Source organism: Cervus elaphus, chromosome 11, assembly GCF_910594005.1.
Source record: "Cervus elaphus chromosome 11, mCerEla1.1, whole genome shotgun sequence".
Classification (NCBI taxonomy): Eukaryota; Metazoa; Chordata; class Mammalia; order Artiodactyla; family Cervidae; genus Cervus; species Cervus elaphus.
The window spans coordinates 34293725-34313245 of NC_057825.1; the positions used below are offsets into that span (position 1 = coordinate 34293725).

General features: G+C 38.9%; 1 protein-coding gene across 3 annotated transcripts in view; it reads left to right on the forward strand.

The window, feature by feature from the left end:
* BABAM2 (BRISC and BRCA1 A complex member 2) overlaps positions 1-19521 on the forward strand; it is a 401843-nt gene that overhangs the window by 206171 nt on the left and 176151 nt on the right. For all 3 annotated transcript variants that reach the window (XM_043917462.1, XM_043917464.1, XM_043917463.1), the window contains exon 7: positions 6369-6478. In XM_043917462.1, the coding sequence (XP_043773397.1) occupies positions 6369-6478 (110 nt within the window). The remainder of the gene's footprint in view (positions 1-6368; positions 6479-19521) is intronic.

A 19521-nucleotide genomic window follows, 5' to 3' on the forward strand; every position in this document is an offset into this window, starting at 1 on the left:
TTTCACATGATGTACTCTGCATATAAGTTAAATAAGCAGGGTGACAATATTTCTTTTGCTTAATGTGACTGCATTGCATCTTAGTTGTGGCAGACGGGCTCTTTCTTCCATCATGCATGATCTTTCGTTGCTTTGCACCAACTCTCTATTTGAGGTGCATAGACTCTCTAGTTGCAACCCCTGGGCTCAGTTGCCCTGGAGCATGTGGGATCTTAGTTCCCTGACCAGGAATTGAACCTGTACCCCCTTCATTGGAAGACAGAGTCTTAACTCCTAGACCACTAGGGAAGTCCCTTGTTGTCATGTCTTAATGCTAGTAGAATCCAATTCAAATTTTAACTGGGGTTGCTCATACTGATATGTAACAGTGAGTCTAGAGGACATGTTATTGTAAATCTCCTGTCTCAAGTAATGAGAGGCCACTGCTGAGTCTCTATAAGCTGTCTTGACCACTCTTGAAACTTCTGTTCCCTCCTCACTCTTAATCCTTTTCTCCAGCTTTAATTTTCCTCTATAGTATTTGTAACATACTATATATTTTACTTACTTTGTTCCATGCTTGTTAAATGAATGGTAGCATCATGAGAGTCTCATTCTCTTGAAAAAACTTGACTTGTAAAAACCTAAATATATGTAATCTGATGACAAATCTATACTGTCAAAATTCTGGGGCCTCTAGAGTACAAACTTCATTTAGTATATTTTAAAATAAGGTTCTGTTTTGGAAATTTTTAATTTGCTTATATCTTTTAAAAAACGCATACCTTTTGTATATGAGTTGCTTACTTAGATGTAGTTTTCAGTCACCCTAGGAATCATGATTAATCCTGGGTCTTATTTAATATAATTTTAAATATAACTCAAAATAGTTCTTACTGTGTTTTTGACAGACAGAATAATAGCTTCTTTATAGTCTTTATGTCCACAAACTGGTTTTACTAGTAATGGTTATAGTTTTGTTGTAAAACTTTCTGAGTTGAGAAATGCAATTTTTTTTTTACAGTCTTCCTATGTGACATGTGGTTTGTAATATATATTGTCCAGCTAATATTTTCTGTCAGCAACTAGTTAATTGATGGTTTGATCCTACATATAGGATCAACATATAGGGACTTGTTTAATGACTGCTTTCCTCATTTGGAAAATTAGCATATCAAAAAGGTACAGCATAATGATAAATTGTACTTGTGTCTACTTTCATTTCCAAGGCTAATTATTCTCTCTTTTATACCCTTTTGATATTGCAATGAGCCCCAATGAAGAAAAGGTGTATAAATAAACCATTATAACCTAAGCAGAGTGTTAACTTTTATTGGTCAGTATATCCTTCGCTTATATATGGTTTAGATTTGAGTTTTCTATGATAAAATCTGAACTAGTTGTAGATTTAAGGCACAGAAGAGATAAATATTGAGAATCTTTGTAACAGAAAGCGTTTTCTGTTTAACTCCATCATTTACTCACTCTTACAGTCATTCCTGTGCTAATTCAGTTTTTTTTCAACCAATTTGCTATATATTTACTATGTTCCAGACACTGGGGATACAAAAATGAACAGGAAAAACTCCCAGCCTGCAAGGAACTCACCATCTAGTGACTATTCACTGCAAGCCGCAGGAAGCCCTTTCTGCTATAACCAAGTGCCATGCCAAATCCACTGATAATTCTCAGCAAAATATCACAGCCATGATTGCCTTGCCATATGCATATCAGTGCCTGACATGCTTTTGTAAAGGTGTGAGGCAGTATTTTTGTTTCAGCTTTAGCAGATTCGGCATTGCCCCCCAACCCCATTTTAGTCTGCTGCAGTTTCAAATGGCACAGATAGGAAGCCCTGAAAATGTATACTTGTACATTTTAAAATTTCCCCTACTACACTGTTACCACCCCCTGTTTTCCAAATGCTGCCATTAGTGGTTACAATAATCATCTGTAATGTTAGCTTCTAAGAACCATGGTACAAGAGCTTCTTTTATAATTTCCCAGATGGGAAGGAACACATGTACAGGCCTGTTAGAGCTGCAGAAACTGGAAGCAGCACTGTGTAGATTTGTATTTTTGGAACTCTTTGGGCTTATTTAAGCTCTCAAAGTCAAACTTACGTATCCATTAGATATCAAATACCAACTCGGGGAAAACTCATGTGCCACACACACCAAGGGGAATAAATCATATTAAAGAAGTTCATAAAAGGAACTTCTAGAAACAGCTATTTTCATACTCAGATTAATGTTTCATGTACTTTTTGCAGGATGCCAGATAATAAATGTTGATTATGTAAACCAGGGTCATTCCGGTTGTTTGGAGGACTGTCTCTGAGCATTTCTGTTCTTTGCTTAAATAGTAGTGAAATGCAAAGTTCAAAAAACAGGAAAGGGAAATAATTATAAGTTATTCATAGGCGTATGGAATGAAGCTGTTAATTAAAAGGATTTTTAGTGGCCCCCGTTTTTTTCAGTGTTTTTTTTAAATTTTAACAGAGTTCTGTGACTTGTAGTCAGAGACGTTTAACAAGGAAACTCAGTTGTTGGGCAAAGGTATCTGAAAGACAGTTTAATGTTAGTTCTTCTTTTACTATTTCTCTGAAGGTGACTACCCTAACTCCAAAGGGAACTACTTTTGCACTTAGATTATAAAATGAATTTGTCTCTCTGAATGTGAATTTTTTCAAGCTCAGCTTCACCCTTATTTTAGATATTTTATGAGTTTTAGAATCATATAATTACATAGTTTCTATTTGCTGAGGCTATAAGTATTTTTAAAATTTTCCATCCTTACTTTACAGAAAGGAGCATACAAAGTTGGATTCTTTCTCATCTATAAAAGAGTAAAAAGTGATAGATAAACTCAGACTCCCAATCTTGGCTTTCCTTTTAAAACCACTAGTTCTGGGGACTTTGGTTTACTGGGGAGGGGAGGTGGGGGAGAGGACAGGAGCCAGGAACCAGTACTTAGTTCTCAGACATCACTGGTGACAGCAGCTTTTATAAAATCACTAAGTGTGGAGGAAAAAGGCTAGGAATTAACATTAAATTGTTTATTGATTTGTGTATTCAGCAGACATTGAGTGGTTTCTGTGTTCCAGGCACTGTACTACTTGTTCCTTTTACATACTTCCTCTGTCATTCCACCTAAAGATATAGTCCAGATATACATGCATTGCAAAATCTACATGTAAAAATAAAATTGTAACAGTGTTAGAGGAAAAACTAGGAAAATGGTTAAACAACCTCTGAGTTATTAGCCAGATTTAACCCTATAGCATTCTCAATTTTCTTCTGATGTCAGAAGAGCCCCCAGACAAAGTCAGAAGCCAAAAAGAGAAAATATTTGCATCCAACCTGGGCTGGTGATGAGACAGGTGCTCAGGGCTGATGCACTGGGAAGACCCAGAGGGATGGGATGGAGAGGGAGGCGGGAGGGGGGATTGGGCTGGGGAACACATGTAAATTCATGGCTGATTCATGTCAATGTATGGCAAAAACCACTACAATATTGTAAAGTAATTAGCCTCCAACTAATAAAAATAAATGGAAAAAAAAGAGAAAATATTTATAATACATGGGATAAACAAGGGTTAGTAAATGTAATAAACAATAACAACAAAAAAGTCCAAAAGCCTTTAAGCAAAATGGGCAAAAGATTTGATGGGAAGGTTTATAGGAGAAATGTAAAGTATCTATAAACAAGTAAAAAAAAATTGCCCAGCTTCATTCATTGAATCTAAATTGAGGTACAGTTTTCCAGCTATCAGATTGCCAATGTCGAATGAAAGAGAAACAGCCAATATCATCCAGTTACTCAGGATGAAGAGAAAGAGGCTTTCTCATACTGATGCAAATTCATGGGCCCAAATGTGAATTGCTGCAGAAGTTTTAGAAAAACAATCTATTAAAATGTAAAATGTTTATAGCCTTTGACTCAGCAAGCTGAGTTTTAGTTATCTCCTAAGAAATATAAGTCCCACTACTAAAAGGTGTTTATCCAAAGATACTTATTGCAGCACTATCAAGTGGCTAAGAACTACAGGCAACCTGAATGTCTGTTGCTAGGGGAATGGTTAAATACAAAATAAATCCATGACGTGAAATACTATGTGACTATTTAGAAAGCAGTGGTAGAGTCCTGTGTATAATAGGACTCTTATTAGGGAAAACAGAACACACAGTTAAAGAGTTATTTTTATGCAAGTGTGTGTATGTTTTTATGATCATAGAAAAAGCTGTTTAAGGCCACATACACAGTTACTATTGGTTACCTTGAAAAGCAAGGATGGAAATGCCTTTTTATTTATTTATTTATTTTTGGAAATGCCTTTTTAAAACAACAACAACAACAAAAAAACCTTCAGTATCATTTGACTTGTTACAACAAGCCTGAATTTTGTAATGTAAAATGAAAAAACAATTGAGAAGTTAAAAAAGAGAGGAAGAAAAGAGAGGGGGAAGTGGCCAAAGAGACACGAGAAGACCAGGAACATATAGCTTCTTCGGAGCAAGAAGGAGTATTTTCAGAGGAGAGAGAATTCCATGTCAAATACTGTTTAGAGATCAAGTAAGATGGGGACCGAGAGGCATTTGTTGTCTTTAATGGCTGTCCTGGTAGGAATTAGGGTCAGAAGGCTACTAGAGCGGGCTAAGGGGAGGTTAAGAAGAGGAGAGGGAGTGAGACAGGGAGTGTGGACCAGTCTTTCAGCAGCAGTCTATGCAGTGGAGGGGAGATGTGAGAGAAAACCCAGGGAACTAAGCAGAAATCAGCATGATTTCTTTTCTTTCTTTTAAAAATTTTTATATTTTAAGGTAGGGGAGACTTCCGTTCCTTGTCTCTATGTATACTTGCCACAGTTTTGCATCCTGTAGACACAGTAGAAAGCAGAGCAAGGAGACCAAAGATGCTAGAGGTAAGCAGGTGAGTGTGAGGACCAGCTTCCAAAGATGCAGAAGAATTGGGCTGAGGCCTGTTTTAGACCAAAGGAAGGACATCATGTCTGAGATTCCCAAGTATCACAGGCAGTGGTTCTTAAAGTCTGGGTTGGGACTCTCCTAGGATGTCTGCTGAGAACGTGTGATCTGATTTAGAAATGTGGGTTGGCTCTTAGCAGTGCCTTAGTGTGAAAAATGTGCAATTCTATTAAGTTTCTTAAAAACTTGTATTTGACTTGGAGCCATTTGCGTGTGTGTGTGAGAGAGAGAGTCAGTCAGTCATGTTCGACTTTTTGCGACCCCATGGACTGTAGTCCAACATTCTCCATCCATGGGATTCTCCAGACAAGAATACTAGAGTGGGATCCCCTTCTTCAGGGGATCTTCCTGATTGAACCCGGGTCTCCTACATTGCAGGCAGATTCTTTACTGCCTGAGCCAACAGGGAAGCCTCTGTAGCCACTTACCAATCAGAAATAAATTAAGGGTTATTAAAATTTTTTATTCTCAAATTGAAATCACCATGCTATGAGAATTTATTCTAATTCAGTATTTGTTTCAGAAGTCTGCCAAATTCTCAGTGCTTGGCAGTGATTGTAAAGTACATTCACATAGTGGTAAGTCCCACAGTTTTAATTCAGGACAGTTTAATATATCATCAGTGTTGGCTTGAGTTGATTATGACATTTGATTGTTGCTATTCTTGTTTTTTAATTATAAATTACAATAAGTTTAGCTTTATCATTATCAGTTCAACCTCTCAATGTTTCTTTGTTTTTGTCTTATAATATTCTTATAACTAGACTTTTAAAATACATACGTCTTGTGGTTCACATATGAGTCATCCATGATCATTTTGTTTGAACAGGTATGTGTGTAACACCCTGCCATTTGCATGTACAGTGGCACACTTCATAGTAATATATTTCTTGGCAATGTTTACTATTTAAATATCTTACAGTATATTATCAAGATAGATATAATAAAATTCCTCGGGTATTTTAAGATTTTCTTACTGTCTGGTGATATAAATCATGTTTATAATGCATCTTCTTTCTAGGAAAAGTAAATTTTAAGCCATCTGTATGTACTATATAAATTGTAAGACATTGTATATCTTGCTAGCAGCATGTTTACTGTAACTTAACTACATTTTTGTCTAATCCTTTATTTTAACACCAGATTCACTTGTCCCTTCTTAGAATGTGGGAACAACTGAAAGATTTGTGGGGATCTTTTTATTATTATGGTGGAGTTTGAACAGAATGTTTGAAAGCTGTCACTATTAAAGAGTGACTAGATATGTGGCAAAGCATGTATGGAGTCTCAAAACTAGAATCCAGGTGACCCACACAGCCTCATTGCTGGCGGACAGTAAGCTGGTCACCAGAAAACTGTTATGAGAGCAAGTACTAATGACATTGTGTTTTTCACTAACTGTTTAAGGATGTGAATGAAGACCCAGGAGAAGATGTGGCCCTCCTTTCTGTCAGTTTTGAGGACACTGAAGCCACTCAGGTGTACCCGAAGCTGTACTTGTCACCCCGAATTGAACAGTAAGTATTGGTGTCGTAATTTTATGTAGCCTGATGATTCCTCTTGTTAATGAGACATGATTGCTACTTCTTTTGCCAGTCTTACATTCTTAAAATGGTTTCTCTTTATTGACTTTTGTTTTCTTAAAATGAATTGTATTCAGTGTTTAGATTCCAGATTAAATACAGACAGTATTTGCCATAGTGATCTTTGGATAAGACTTAGCTGTGCACTTTGTGATGTGAATACTGTGCCTGGGTCCAAAATTGTGACTCCTTACGAATGTCCCTGGGTATGTGTGGTTGGGCTTCCCCTGATGGCTCAGTGGTAAAGAGTCCGCCTGCCAAGTAGGGTTGGGAAGATCCCCTGGAGAAGGGAATGGCAACCCACTCCAGTATTCTTGCCTGGAGAATCCTGTGGACAGAGGAGCCTGGTGGGCTACAGTCCATGGGGTCGCAGAGACAGACACAACTGAAGTGACGTGACACGCGTGCACTGACTCGTGGAGAGCGGGAGCCATGCAGACATGGTGGGGGCGGATCTTTCAGCCAGGGGAGAGCATTCCAGACTGCAGGAGGGAGGCTGCTGGGGACTAGCAATCCCAACTCTGAGGCTGGTGCCGCCCCTATGAGCTCCTGAAGCCCTCCCCTGCGTCCCTAGCAGAGTGCACCCTGATAGTTAATGCATGCAGGTTAACCCACTGCCTCCCCTCCAGATAGCAACTCTGAGATGGGGCCCTGCTTGCCAAACTAATAGGTTAGCCCTATGTCCCCTGGCAGTTCATGGGGTCGCAAAGAGTCGGACACGACTGAGCAACTGAACTAAAATGATGTCCCCTAGGGCTTCCCTGGTGGCTCAGTTGGTAAAGAATCTGTCTGCAATGCAGGAGACCCGGGTTCAATCCCTGGGTCAGGAACCTCCCCTGGAGAAGGAACTGGCAACCCACTCCAGTATTCTTGCTTGGAGAATCCCATGGACAGAGGAGCCTGGCATGCTATAGTCCATGGTATCACAAAAGAGTCAGACATGACTTAGCAACTAAACAACAACATGTATGGTTACCTTAAAGAGGACTGCTGAACAGCACCCTACTCAATTTCTTGTGTATTCATAACTTTTCTCATTGTTTGTAAAAATGTAACCAGTATCCTGACAGTATTAACTTATTCAGAAGTTAGTGAAGGGAATATTAGAAGCAGGTAGCTTAAAAAGATGACATGTTTGAATTATTTTTTTGCATTTAAATAGTTCTGTATCACTTTACACAACATTCAGACTATGTGGTACCAGTAGTTTGATATTACGTTTGTGTTTTAACTCAGTAACTTTGTCATCAGTAATGGATCTTATAAGCACTAGCCTCACAATGTGCTTATTGTTGGCTAAAATGCTTTACTAGCTTATTCTACTTCAAAGGAAGTTGAGGTTCATTGAAAATGGATTGTAAGCAGATTTGGTTGGGAACTTCTGACAGGACAGATTTTTCATCAGCAGAGAGAGTTTTTACAGACTCTGCTTGAAATGTATTATTAAAATTCTCTGTAAGTCATCTAGTCAGGGTTGGCTGATTTCTGTCTGAGATGTGGTCACCATCCACATTCATATACCAAGCTCTTTTCACCCCCCTTCTCCTTAGTTGCTCTTAATTCATGAATCATGGACATACCATCTTACTGATAGAAGGCATGGCTCTTTATACTCAAATATGGAAGATTATGAGCATTTATAACCCACAGGCATTCTCTCATCTATTTATATACCTCTGACAATACCTGGAACAGGATCTTAAAGTAGCAGTCACTCAATGAATCCTTTAATTTTTAATTGAAAATACTGAACCATAGCAGTAAGAGGCCAAAGGATATTGGAGAGGATACAGTGAAGTGGTAACAGGCAAGGAATCAAGCATATGTGATTTAAACCTGGATTCTGTCACTTACCAACTGGCGAAATAGTTAACATCTCTGAATTTGTTGCCTCATCCGTAAAATGGGGTAATCATACCTTTTTCATAGTTTTGTTTTGAGGATTATATTAAATACTGTTCATAAAGCATTAATTGCAATGCCTGTCACTATAGCAAGTTGGAGCTAGTAATGTTATTATTATTGATATAGTTTACAGGAGAAGAATGAGTGACTGAGTGAGTGGTTAGTAGGACAGATTGGGGCAGAAAAGGAGGGGATGAGTAAACATGTGAGCAAATACTAGTTCCGGAGTAGCCACTCAGTACATACAGAATGCATTAAACTAAGAAGGTATTTTGATGATGAGAAAAGAGAGTTGTAAAACAATCACAAGATACAGGTAATAAGAATATTATCAATTAAGCTGCAGCCACAAATTTGCCAGCATTTACTTTATTGTTCTTTGAAGTGACTGCTCGTAGTTTGCAAGTAAACTTGCTAGTAAAATATTTCTCACTCTAAAAATCAAAGATATGGTGGGAAAAATTATTAGTAAAGGGAATGTTTTAAAAGTGATTTCCTATTTCTAAAATCTAGCTTTCTACATCCCCCCGCCCCTTTTATGTCAAGAACTGGCCACAGCTTACTTTTCCAGATCAGTTTCCCCCATGTCATTTCTCCCCATGTATCCTGTCCTTCAGCTGGACTCCTTCACTTGAAGTTTTCTACATTCACACATACTCTCTTGCCTCTGTGCCTTTACTAAAATTGTTACCTCCATGTAAAATGCCCTTCTCTAATGCTGTCTTTGTGTTGAAATATTATACATTTTCTAAGACTTTTTTTTCAGATGCCATCTACCACCCATTTTCCCTGAGCAAAATTAATCTAGCCTTCCTCTGAGTTCTCACAACACTAAACTTCTATCACTGTTATAATCTGCACACCATAGATTTAGTTAGTGCTGTGCTTTTTTTTTTTTCCTTCATCTTTTATCTATATCACAAGCAACTCACGTGCAAGGAGCAAGTCTTTTCATTCCTTTAATGCTTTTACAAATGCAGTGCAGGGTAAATAATATCAAATAATAGTAAATAATTGACAGTGTTCTAGGGAAGTAAGTAATTTTCACAAGAAAATGTGAAAATGCATCATTGAGAGATTGTACGTTTTTACTGTTTGGTACAAGCTCCCTTAATAGAACTGCATGTGTAATAGCAAATAAAATGACTAAACGTTCTTATATCCTTGAGTAAAAGTTGTAAAAATGAGCTTTTAGAGAAAGGTTAAAATGGAAAGTGGTCGAATTGTGGTATGATCTTCTAAGGGCTTACATAGTTGCTAAAGTTATTCATATCTTTGCCTGACTCTTATGGAGTTCAGAGCATAGGAAAGAAGTAATGTAATTTCACTAAGGTCAAGGTCATAGGATAGATTTTAGGAACTGAGTGAAGAGAGGTTGATATTGTGTTAAGTTCTTGTTTCTGTGTTTCATACAATCCTGTCAACTTTTAACTGTTGAGGCACTGATTATAGAGTCAGACTTGGAGAGTTCTTTCAGGAGTCATGGGAAAAGCATCCTACGTGGACCCGCCCGAAGCCGATGCCAGACGCTTGCCCTAGCTCAGGCTTGCACACTTTTTGGCTTTTGCTGTGGCTCTTTCGAGGAAGTCCCAAGTCCCATGCACTGTATTTGACAGGCAGAAGCCCTAGAGATTGACAGCCTGATCCACAGTAGGTAAAAATTGATAAAAGACTTTACATGGCATGGAGCCTGGGAAATAACCCATTTTAGTCTGGCTGGTGTAATGTCTCTGCCCCAGCTAGTTCATGCAGTAGGCAAGGGCACTGTGCTCACATTAACTAGTCTCAAAAATAGGAAAAGGCTACTCTGGGGTCTTGTCATCACATACAGGAAGAGGGATAAATTTATTTTGCCCTAAAGATTTCTAGGGATATGGATACCAAATGCCCCCAAATTAGAGGCTCCCACAAAAGAGAACATCTGTCAGAGACACTGGGTAGAAAACTCCCAAGTGTATTATAATTTATGAAGCTCTGCAATGTGGTCTCACTTCAGAAATCTGTCCAGGCACAGTTGTCTGGTGTTTCTAGCAGTGCCGGGATGCATGACTGACTGAACGCCTGTATAGTGTTTAGATGCTTGTTGTTTCCTGGTCTCTCGCTGTGTTCTATATGTGGCTTGCAGAGTAAAAGGTTCTGAGAACTTTGTGTTCTCCAACAAGGGACTTTTATAAAATGCGCATGTTTCAGGGTCCATTCATTTGTTTTCAAAGGAACCCAAGTCAATCAATTGAATTAGACACTAAGTAATGTTCATTTAAATTAAAAAAAAAAAGTGGTAAGGTATGCAAGACAAGCTAATGGTTAGTTATGTAAAGTAGATTTTGGTTGAATAACAGGAGAAGGGGGGTGAAAAACTAGATTCCAAACCAGTTGCCTTTTTTTCCTGGCAGGAAAGCTGGAATCATAGGGTTATGTCATCCGAGCTGGCACGAATCCTTCCTTGCCTTCACCTCCGCCCCAGACTGTGGCAGTTCCAGCGGTGACACCAGAGGTCAAATGGCAGCAGAGACTGCACAGTTCTCTCCCCCAAAGGTGTGGGCCTGTCCTTGGCTGCAGCCGGTTAGTGGGAGTGGTTTGAAGAAAACCAGCTCGTCACTCCCTGTGCTGTTCCCACTCCGTGCATAAAAAGAGGACTTCAGCCCCTGAGGCGGACCAGGTGGCATCTTTCACAAGTACAGAATTTGTTTTTAGAACTTTGCGTTGTTGAGTTACAGTCCCGCCTTGGAAATAAATACTCAAAGCTTACCAGCCCAAAGACATTCGCCATTATTGAGGCCAGTGTGCCTGTGAATATCCATACATTCATTCTTTCAGGCAACAAAAACACATTGAAAAGTGACCCAGTATAAGGTCTCTTGCTATATGCTTCAGAGAATATCAAGAAAAAAATGAGATGTGGCTTATGCCCTTAGTTTGTGTATAATCAGTAAGGGAGATCAGAACAAATATGGCAAGTTCCAACTTGTGTGTAGAAATAGCACAATAAGACTCGGCATGAGAAGCCCTCTGTTCCTCCACTTGCTAACTGGCAGTCTTGCTCAAGATACTTTAACCTTTTTGAGCCTCATTTCATCTTCTGTAAAGGGAGATACATCTTAAGCTTCAGTTTCATCCACTCCAAGGGGGTATGGAAATGCCTACTGTAGTGTTTGACTCATGGTTGATGTTCTGTTAGTGCTTCTTGAGTTATATAAACACCCAAGAAAAGACATTAACAACTGAAAGACTTCAGGGAAAGAGGAGATCACAGTTCCAATCAACTTGTTGAGGAGGGGACTTTGGAAAACTTTGAAAAGTATGGCTCTGCCAATACGACGTGGTTTTTCTAGAGATTAGATATGGTAATACTGTAGCAATAAAAATGTATTTGTTTAGTGTTTTGAAATATTCAAGTTGCTTTACAATTTACCATCCCATCTAATCTTCATGGTAATATTCTTGGCTTGCATTTTTTTTAATTGAAGCATAATTGATTTGCAATGTGTTAATTTCTGCTATACAGCAAAGAGACACAGTTATATATACACACACACACATTCTTTTTTGTATTCTATTGTGTTTTACCATAGGATATTAAATATAGTTCCCTGTGCTATATAGTAGGACCTTGTTTTTTTCATCCATTCTGTATATAGTAGCTTATATCTGCTAACCCCAACTTCCCACTCCATCCTTCCCCCAATCTCCTCCCCTTTGGTGACCACAAGGCTGTTCTCTATGTCCATGAATCTGCTCTGTTTCATAGATAGTTTCATTTATGTCATATTTTAGATTCCATATGTAAGAGTTATCATATGGTATTTGTTTTTCTCTTTCTGACTTCGCTTAGTGTGGTAATCTCTAGTTGCAGCCATGTTGCTGCAAATGGCATTATTTCATTCTTTTTATAGCTGAATAGTATTCCATTGTATATATGTACCACGTCGTCTTCATCCACTCATCAGTAGATGGACATTTAGGTTGTTTTCAGGTCTTGGCCACTGTGAATAGTCTAGCATGAGTTTCATAATACATCTTTTCACTTCTAAAAGCTGGGTTTCTTAGATCCTTCCTGGTATCCTTCACTGTCTTTACTTCCTTTCCCAACACATTCAGTTCAGTTCAGTTCAGTCGTTGAGTCGTGTCCGACTCTTTGCGACCCCATGAATCGCAGCATGCCAGGCCTCCCTGTCCATCACAAGCTCCCGGAGTTTACTCAAACTCATGCCCATTGAGTCCATGATGCCATCCAGCCATCTCATCCTCTGTTATCCCGTTCTCCTCCTGCCCCCAATCCCTCCAGGCATCAGGGTCTTTTCCAGTGAGTCAGCTCTTCGCATGAGGTGGCCAAAGTATTGGACTTTCAGCTTCAGCATCAGTTCTTCCAATGAACACCCAGGACTTATCTCCTTCAGGATGGACTGGTTGGATCTCCTTTAAATTATGCTAAATTATGTTTCCCATGATTTCACCCTAGGCCTCTTTCATGGTTTCACCTCTTTGTGGACGACCCCCAAATCCCCATTTCGAATCCCAGCTTTTCTCCCTGTCTACAGGTCTGCTTTTCTAGCCACTTGATAGATTTTGTGTCTGTGTGTTCAGCTGACACCTCAAATTCAAAGTGTCTGAAATGAAACTCATCATTCCTCAAGTAGATGTTTCTGCTTTGCAGCCTTCTTTGTGTTCACAGCACTCTCATGGTCTTCAGTGCCCAGTGCTGCATCTCAAGATCAATAACCAGCCCATTGTTTTATACTAGAAACCCTCTCTCCGCAGTGTCTTTATTTTTGTCATTCTTCCTGTCATTTTAGTTCAGTTCTTCAATTGCCACGTCTCCTGATAGCCTTTTTTTTTTTTTTAACTTTCCCTGTTATTTCAGTTTATTTAGCAGAAAACTCTCATGTCTTCTTAAAGTAAGTTCTAGTCATATCATGTCCTTCCATGACTTCATCCACACCACCAGTGTCTCCCTGTTACCAACTGAATTAAGCACATCTCTCTCATCATCCAGAGTATTCTCTCTTTTAATCCTGTCTGGTCTTTCTACCCTGATCTGGCCTCTATGTATTTCCTGTTGTTCAGCCAAACTGGTTTTTTGTGTGTGATTTCCTGTGAACACAGTTTTTATTTTTTTCATTATTATACCTTTGCTTGGACTACTTGTTATACTTGAACATTAAATTTATTTCCCTCTCCCGTAGGGTCTGTCCTCTTAGACCTTCTCCCTCACCACCTGCTCTGTGGAGCTTTCGTGACCACCACCATCTGTGTCCCCAGCATGACTGTACTCTCCCCTCTTTGTGCCTCTGTTGTCATATTGTTTTCCTGGACTTTAAACCCCTTCTGGGTGGACTTCTTCATCCAACAGTTGAGGCCTGGTGAGCCACAGCCCACCTCCTGCCAAGCTGGTCCTGCCCTTGGTCCCCATGTGAGCTCAGCCACAATCCCCACCGATTAGACTCCCTGGTGGGGCAGAAAGCTCTGAACTCGTTATATCCCGTGCCTGTGAATGCAAGTGGTTTCCTTCATTGTTTCTTGTTGCTGTGCTTTGTGACCAGCCAGCAGGCTTGTTCCCCTTGTGGACCCTGGCTTCCTTTGGAGAGGTGGAATTTATTTCGTAGAGGGGCTTATCAGCTGAATCCTGGAAGTGGTGCATTTGCTTGTGATTACATATAATATATAAAGTATGAAGTGTTAGTCTCTCAGTCCTGCCTGACTCTGCGACCCCATGGACTGCAGCCCACCAGGCTCCTCTGTCCATGGGATTTTCCAGGCAAGGATACTGGAGTGGATTGCCATTTCCTTCTCCAGCGGATCTTCCCGACCCAGGGATTGAACCCAGGTCTCCTGCACTGCAGGCAGATTCTTTACCATCTGAGCTATGAGGGAAGCCCATGTGATCGCATATGACCTGTCAACTCCTCATTCTGTGGCCTCTCCAACCTCCCCTTTCCCTGTCTTTTCTCCATGGTGTGCCTAGCAACAGACATAATCACTGGGAATATTTGGCTGGCCTGTAATCCACAAAGCCTGGGATAAACTGAAATTTGACCAAGGGCCTAGAGAAAAAGGGGATGAGGAGAACTGAATATTGACACTTAGAATTAGGGGTGAGAGTCAATGAGATTGTGGATATTAAATTCAGATAAACCAGATAAAATAAGTTAAAAGCAGTGAGCTAATTCAGTATTTTGTGAATTTTTATTTAAATTTGATACTGAATGCAACATCTTAACAGGATGGGAAATTTTCATTTTAGATGCTAAAAAGATTTTTTAGAATAATTGAGGAGGCGTGCGATTAAACACAAATAGATTTAAAAGAAATCTTGCCCTTTAACTTTTAAAACTGCATCGGTTGTCTCAAGAAATGGACCCCAAATCTCTTGGGGTGATTCTGTGTCAGGATTTAAGTAATAGAACATCATAGTAAACATGGTTTAATTTAGCCTTACTTATGTTTACTTGAGTCACAGAGATAATCCTGTAATAAATATTGTGCTGCTGGAGATTTTTTTTTTTTTTGCCTTTGATAAATATATAGTCCTGAGTATGCTAAGACAACCAGCTGTCAGGAGATGCATATTTGGTTTTAGTGGAGCAAGCTATCTTCGCCTCTGGGGACTTGAGATGTTCGTTTTACTAGTCTGGGAGCAGGGCCAGAAGGGTTCTTCGTGACTTAGAATGGAATTCTGAAGAGTAAGTTCAGCAAGTTTTCATTAGCGAGTTTGGCCTTTTGTCTTGCCCGTGCCTCCCAAAAGATCAAGAGCTCAGCCTGCACTTTGAAACATTACAAAAAAGAACCAGAACAGAATTTAGTTCTGGGAGAAAAATCAATCAGTCCCCAAATACCATATTTATGGAAACATTCTGGTGCAGAACTCCCACCTCCCCAGCCACCCAAGTTAGTGATAGATTAATGTTTTTAATCTAGTTTTCTTTTCAGGCAAACAGTAGACTTCCAGAAAGAAGATGTGTATAAGTCTGTGAGCTTAAATCTCGCTGGTACATGGTTCTTAAACTCGTTGGACCTTTAAGCTCTTAGATTTGTTTTGTGTCTTTGGGCAGTTCTCTGCCTTGTTTCTATTAAATGCTTTTCTCTTCTCTATAGTGTAATGATTCTCTTACATTCTTACAACTTAGCTTGATATCTTTAAGGTATAAGATATAACTTAAGTGTCCTCACTTAAGAGCTGAGGCCAAGCACCTTTCCATTGAATAGGTCAAAGATTTTGTGCCGAGTTTTTTCTGTAATGAAAATGAGAAGGTGATGATTTTCTATTTAAATGTATATATCTCAACAGTGAAGCTCTGAGCACTGATCATTACATATAGTTCATTTATGTTTCACAAGTAGGAAAATATTCCTCAATGGAAGGTCTGAGATAAAGAGTGGGTGGTTCTTGAAAACATTAAGCGGTTTTATAGGCAGGAGCAGAGAAATTACGAAGCAGAAGAGAAAATGATCTAGAATGTTCCAGGACTGATGGAAAACACCAAGTAGAGGAAATACAAGGAATCTCAATAGCCTAAATAAAAAGAAATTGACACCCATACACATCATCTGAATAGCAAAGATGTAAAGTATCTGAAATCGACACATCATGTGTAAAGGAATCGCAGACTGACACAGACCTCTTTGAAAATCTTGGAGAGCCATGGACTTTATCCAGGGAAATATACAGGTGCAAGAAGTTCAAATGCAGTTTTGAGAATACCACACCTGCCCCTAAAATCAATTCATAAACTTTGTTTAAGGATCTTTGTTCTTGGTTTCATTTCTGCGTTATTAATTGCCTTCTACAGTACCTCATGCTGGAACAATCACTGAAGCTTCGAATTTAATATCTAGAGTATAAATCATCATCTGACATTACCCATTTCCCCTTCCTCAAAACCTGCTTTTTTTCTATGTTCTTATTTTCAGTAATGATTTAACTATCCTTCTGTTGATCTTAGCCATGAAACCTAGGCATCCTATTTTCGACCTTCCTCCCGCCATTGTTTCCTGAACTTAAAATCTAAGTTCATTCTCTTTTCTCATAAGCAATCACTCACCAGTTTTATCCAACTCATTACTTTTCCCTGTATCGCCCAGGCATATTCCTTTTTTAAAAAAGAACTATCTATTCTACTTTATGCTCAAGTTCCAGCATTTTTTCCTTTATACTATCTTGAAGTCTGAACTCCTCCACGTCTGTTTCTTCTTATCCCATTGTTTCAGCTACCTTACCCTTTAATCCTTTTGGTCAAGAACTGAGTGGAAGTACAGTAGAAACCCGTGTGTAAAAAAGGTGGCATGAAGGTATGAAAAAGTTGATCATCAGTGCTATGAGACACTCATCCTCATTCTTTTCAAGTGTGAGGACCTGTTTTTAATGTTGAAACTTTTTATACAAGGTTGACTACAAAAAGTCAACAGAAGAAAATTTTTTAGTATGATGGAATTGTTGTGTATCATGATGGTGGTAGTAGATATACAACTCTATGCTTTTATCAAAACTCAAGGAACTGTGTGTCACACAGAGTGGATTTTACTGTGGGTAAAAAAAAAATTTTTAAATGTTTCACAGACCTGTGTAGAAAGTAGTAGTACTTTTTAGCATTCCACATTATTAGTGATGAATTAAATGCGTTTTCAGTGAACTTACATTTTATTAATCAGAAATAGGTTATATATATAATTGGAAATGGATATATATATATATATACACACACACACACACACACTTGTTTGTGCTGTATATTTGTGGATAATATGTGTATATAGGTATGTGTATGCATATATGTATCAGTTCAGTTCAGTCACTCAGTCATGTTCGACTCTGTGACCCCATGGACTGCAGCACACCAGGCTTCCCTGTCCTTCACCATCTCCCAGAGCTTGCTCAAACTGATGTCTGTTGAGTGGGTGATGCCATCCAACCATCTCATCCTCTGTTGTCCCCTTCTCCTCCTGCCTTCAATCTTTCTCAGCATCAGAGTCTTTTCCAGTGAGTCAGTTCTTCGCATCAGGTGGCCAAAGTATTACAACTTAAGCTTCAGCATCAGTCCTTCGAATGAATATTCAGGGTGGATTTCCTTTAGGATGGACTGGTTTGATCTCCTTGCTATCCAAGGGACTCTCAAGAGTCTTCTCCAACACCACACTTCAAAAGCATCAATTCTTCAGCACTCAGCCTTCTTTATGGTCCAGCTCTCACATCCATACGTGACTACTGGAAAAACCATAGCTTTGACTAGATGAACCTTTGTCAGTAAAGTAATGTCTCCGCTTTTTAATATACTATCTAGGTTTGTCATAGCTTTTCTTCCACTGAGCGAGCATCTTTTAGTATGTATATGTATATATACATTTGTGTATATATACATACATATACATATTTTTATACATGTGATATCACACACACAGCATTTACATAGCATTTAATTGGAAGTCAGACGCTTAGTGTTCAGTAAATTAGTAAACCTATAAGTCTAAGGTTGCATAGTGTCTTGAAGCCAAAAGATTGAAAAGCCTTGCTATAAGGGGTGTATAATGAATGACCATTTTTCTAAGAATTATGATGTTTATGCTTATCAATATTTGCTTTAGTAAGAGCACATTTTAACTTCCTTCTTGTTCTCAAAATAGCTAACATAATCACTATGTTAGGAAGCAGTTTTTAACCTTATTGTTTTGGCTCACAGTGGAAGGACAGATTCATGAAGACCCTGCCACTTGCATTTCTCTCTGCCCAACACTAGCACCTAGGTTTCTGAGTTTAGCTCACAGTGGAGAGAGAAGAGCTCCAGGAGCAAGGATCCAGGGGGCTGAGGCCTGACACTTTGGGGCTTTCCTCTGATGTTTGGGCCTTGATTTCCAGGAAACTCATATGGTTCACAGCACTTCTTTCCCAGGGCTTCCAGCTCTCAGATATTCCATTGGTTCTCATTTTTCTCAGTATGTTTCTATCTCCACAAGGATCCATGAATTAGTCTGTTGTTGTTTAGTCACTAAATTGTGTCTGATTCATTTCAACCCCAGGGAATGTAGCTCTGTCCATAGGATTTCCCAGGCAAGAGTACTGGAGTGGGTTGCCATTTCCTTCTCTAGGGGATCAACTCAACCCAGGGATAGACCCTGCATCTCTTGCATTGGCAGGCAGATTCTTATCATTGAGCCACCAGGGAAGCCAAATTGGTCTATGACGTTAATATGAATATAATAGCTTGTGGATGTGCATAGAGTGATGAGTCAGTTGGGTTTTAAAAATAAAGTCATTCTACCTCATCTTCTTCCTAAAAGTGTATATGGTTTGTTATGTCCACAACATGATTTCAAAGGGTAATTACTTAATACCAAAAGGTAATGGCATGTTTCTTGATTACAAGTGTTTGGTAGGAGTAGGTAATGACTAAAGCTCTTAATGTGTAAAATTAATGTATAAAGTGGAACCCCTATACTGTTGTTGGAGGAAAGGTTGAACACCAATGTTGTCAGATTTTACTGTGTGACCTTTTATTAAAGAACATGTAATTTGATCCTGGTATGTCTGATTTTGAGTCTCATAATACAGGGTTAATAATTATATTGAACGTTTTCTGCACTGGTTAAAATTCAGACATGCTGTCTTTCACTAGAAGCACTAATGACTTTAATGAATGGAGAAGTCTTTAGTTTAAAGCAAAACAAATGATGAGTTAACATAATATTGTAACTAGGACCATAATAGGGAATGGACATCCTGTCTGTGAACATTATCTTTATAGACAGCTTCAACACAATAGAGGTCATACCTGAAAAAGACTGAAATCTGCTACCTTGCCAAATTTCAGCTAAAACCAAGCCATTAATTTGAAGAATTTATACATCAGTGGAAAATTTATTTTACCAGCAACCTTTTTTTCTCTTACATCTAAAGAGCTTTGCTCTCCCGCTTTTTAATCCCTCCCATCCCTACTCCACCCCAGTCTTTGAAAAGGATGATGTAAGATTGGGTTATTTTGTGCCAAGTTTTCATCCTGAAACACGTTTTTATAATCGTGTTTCTCTGAGAAAAGTTTGTGACCAAATGGCAATAACGTTTCCATGTTTCCATTTCCTCCTCT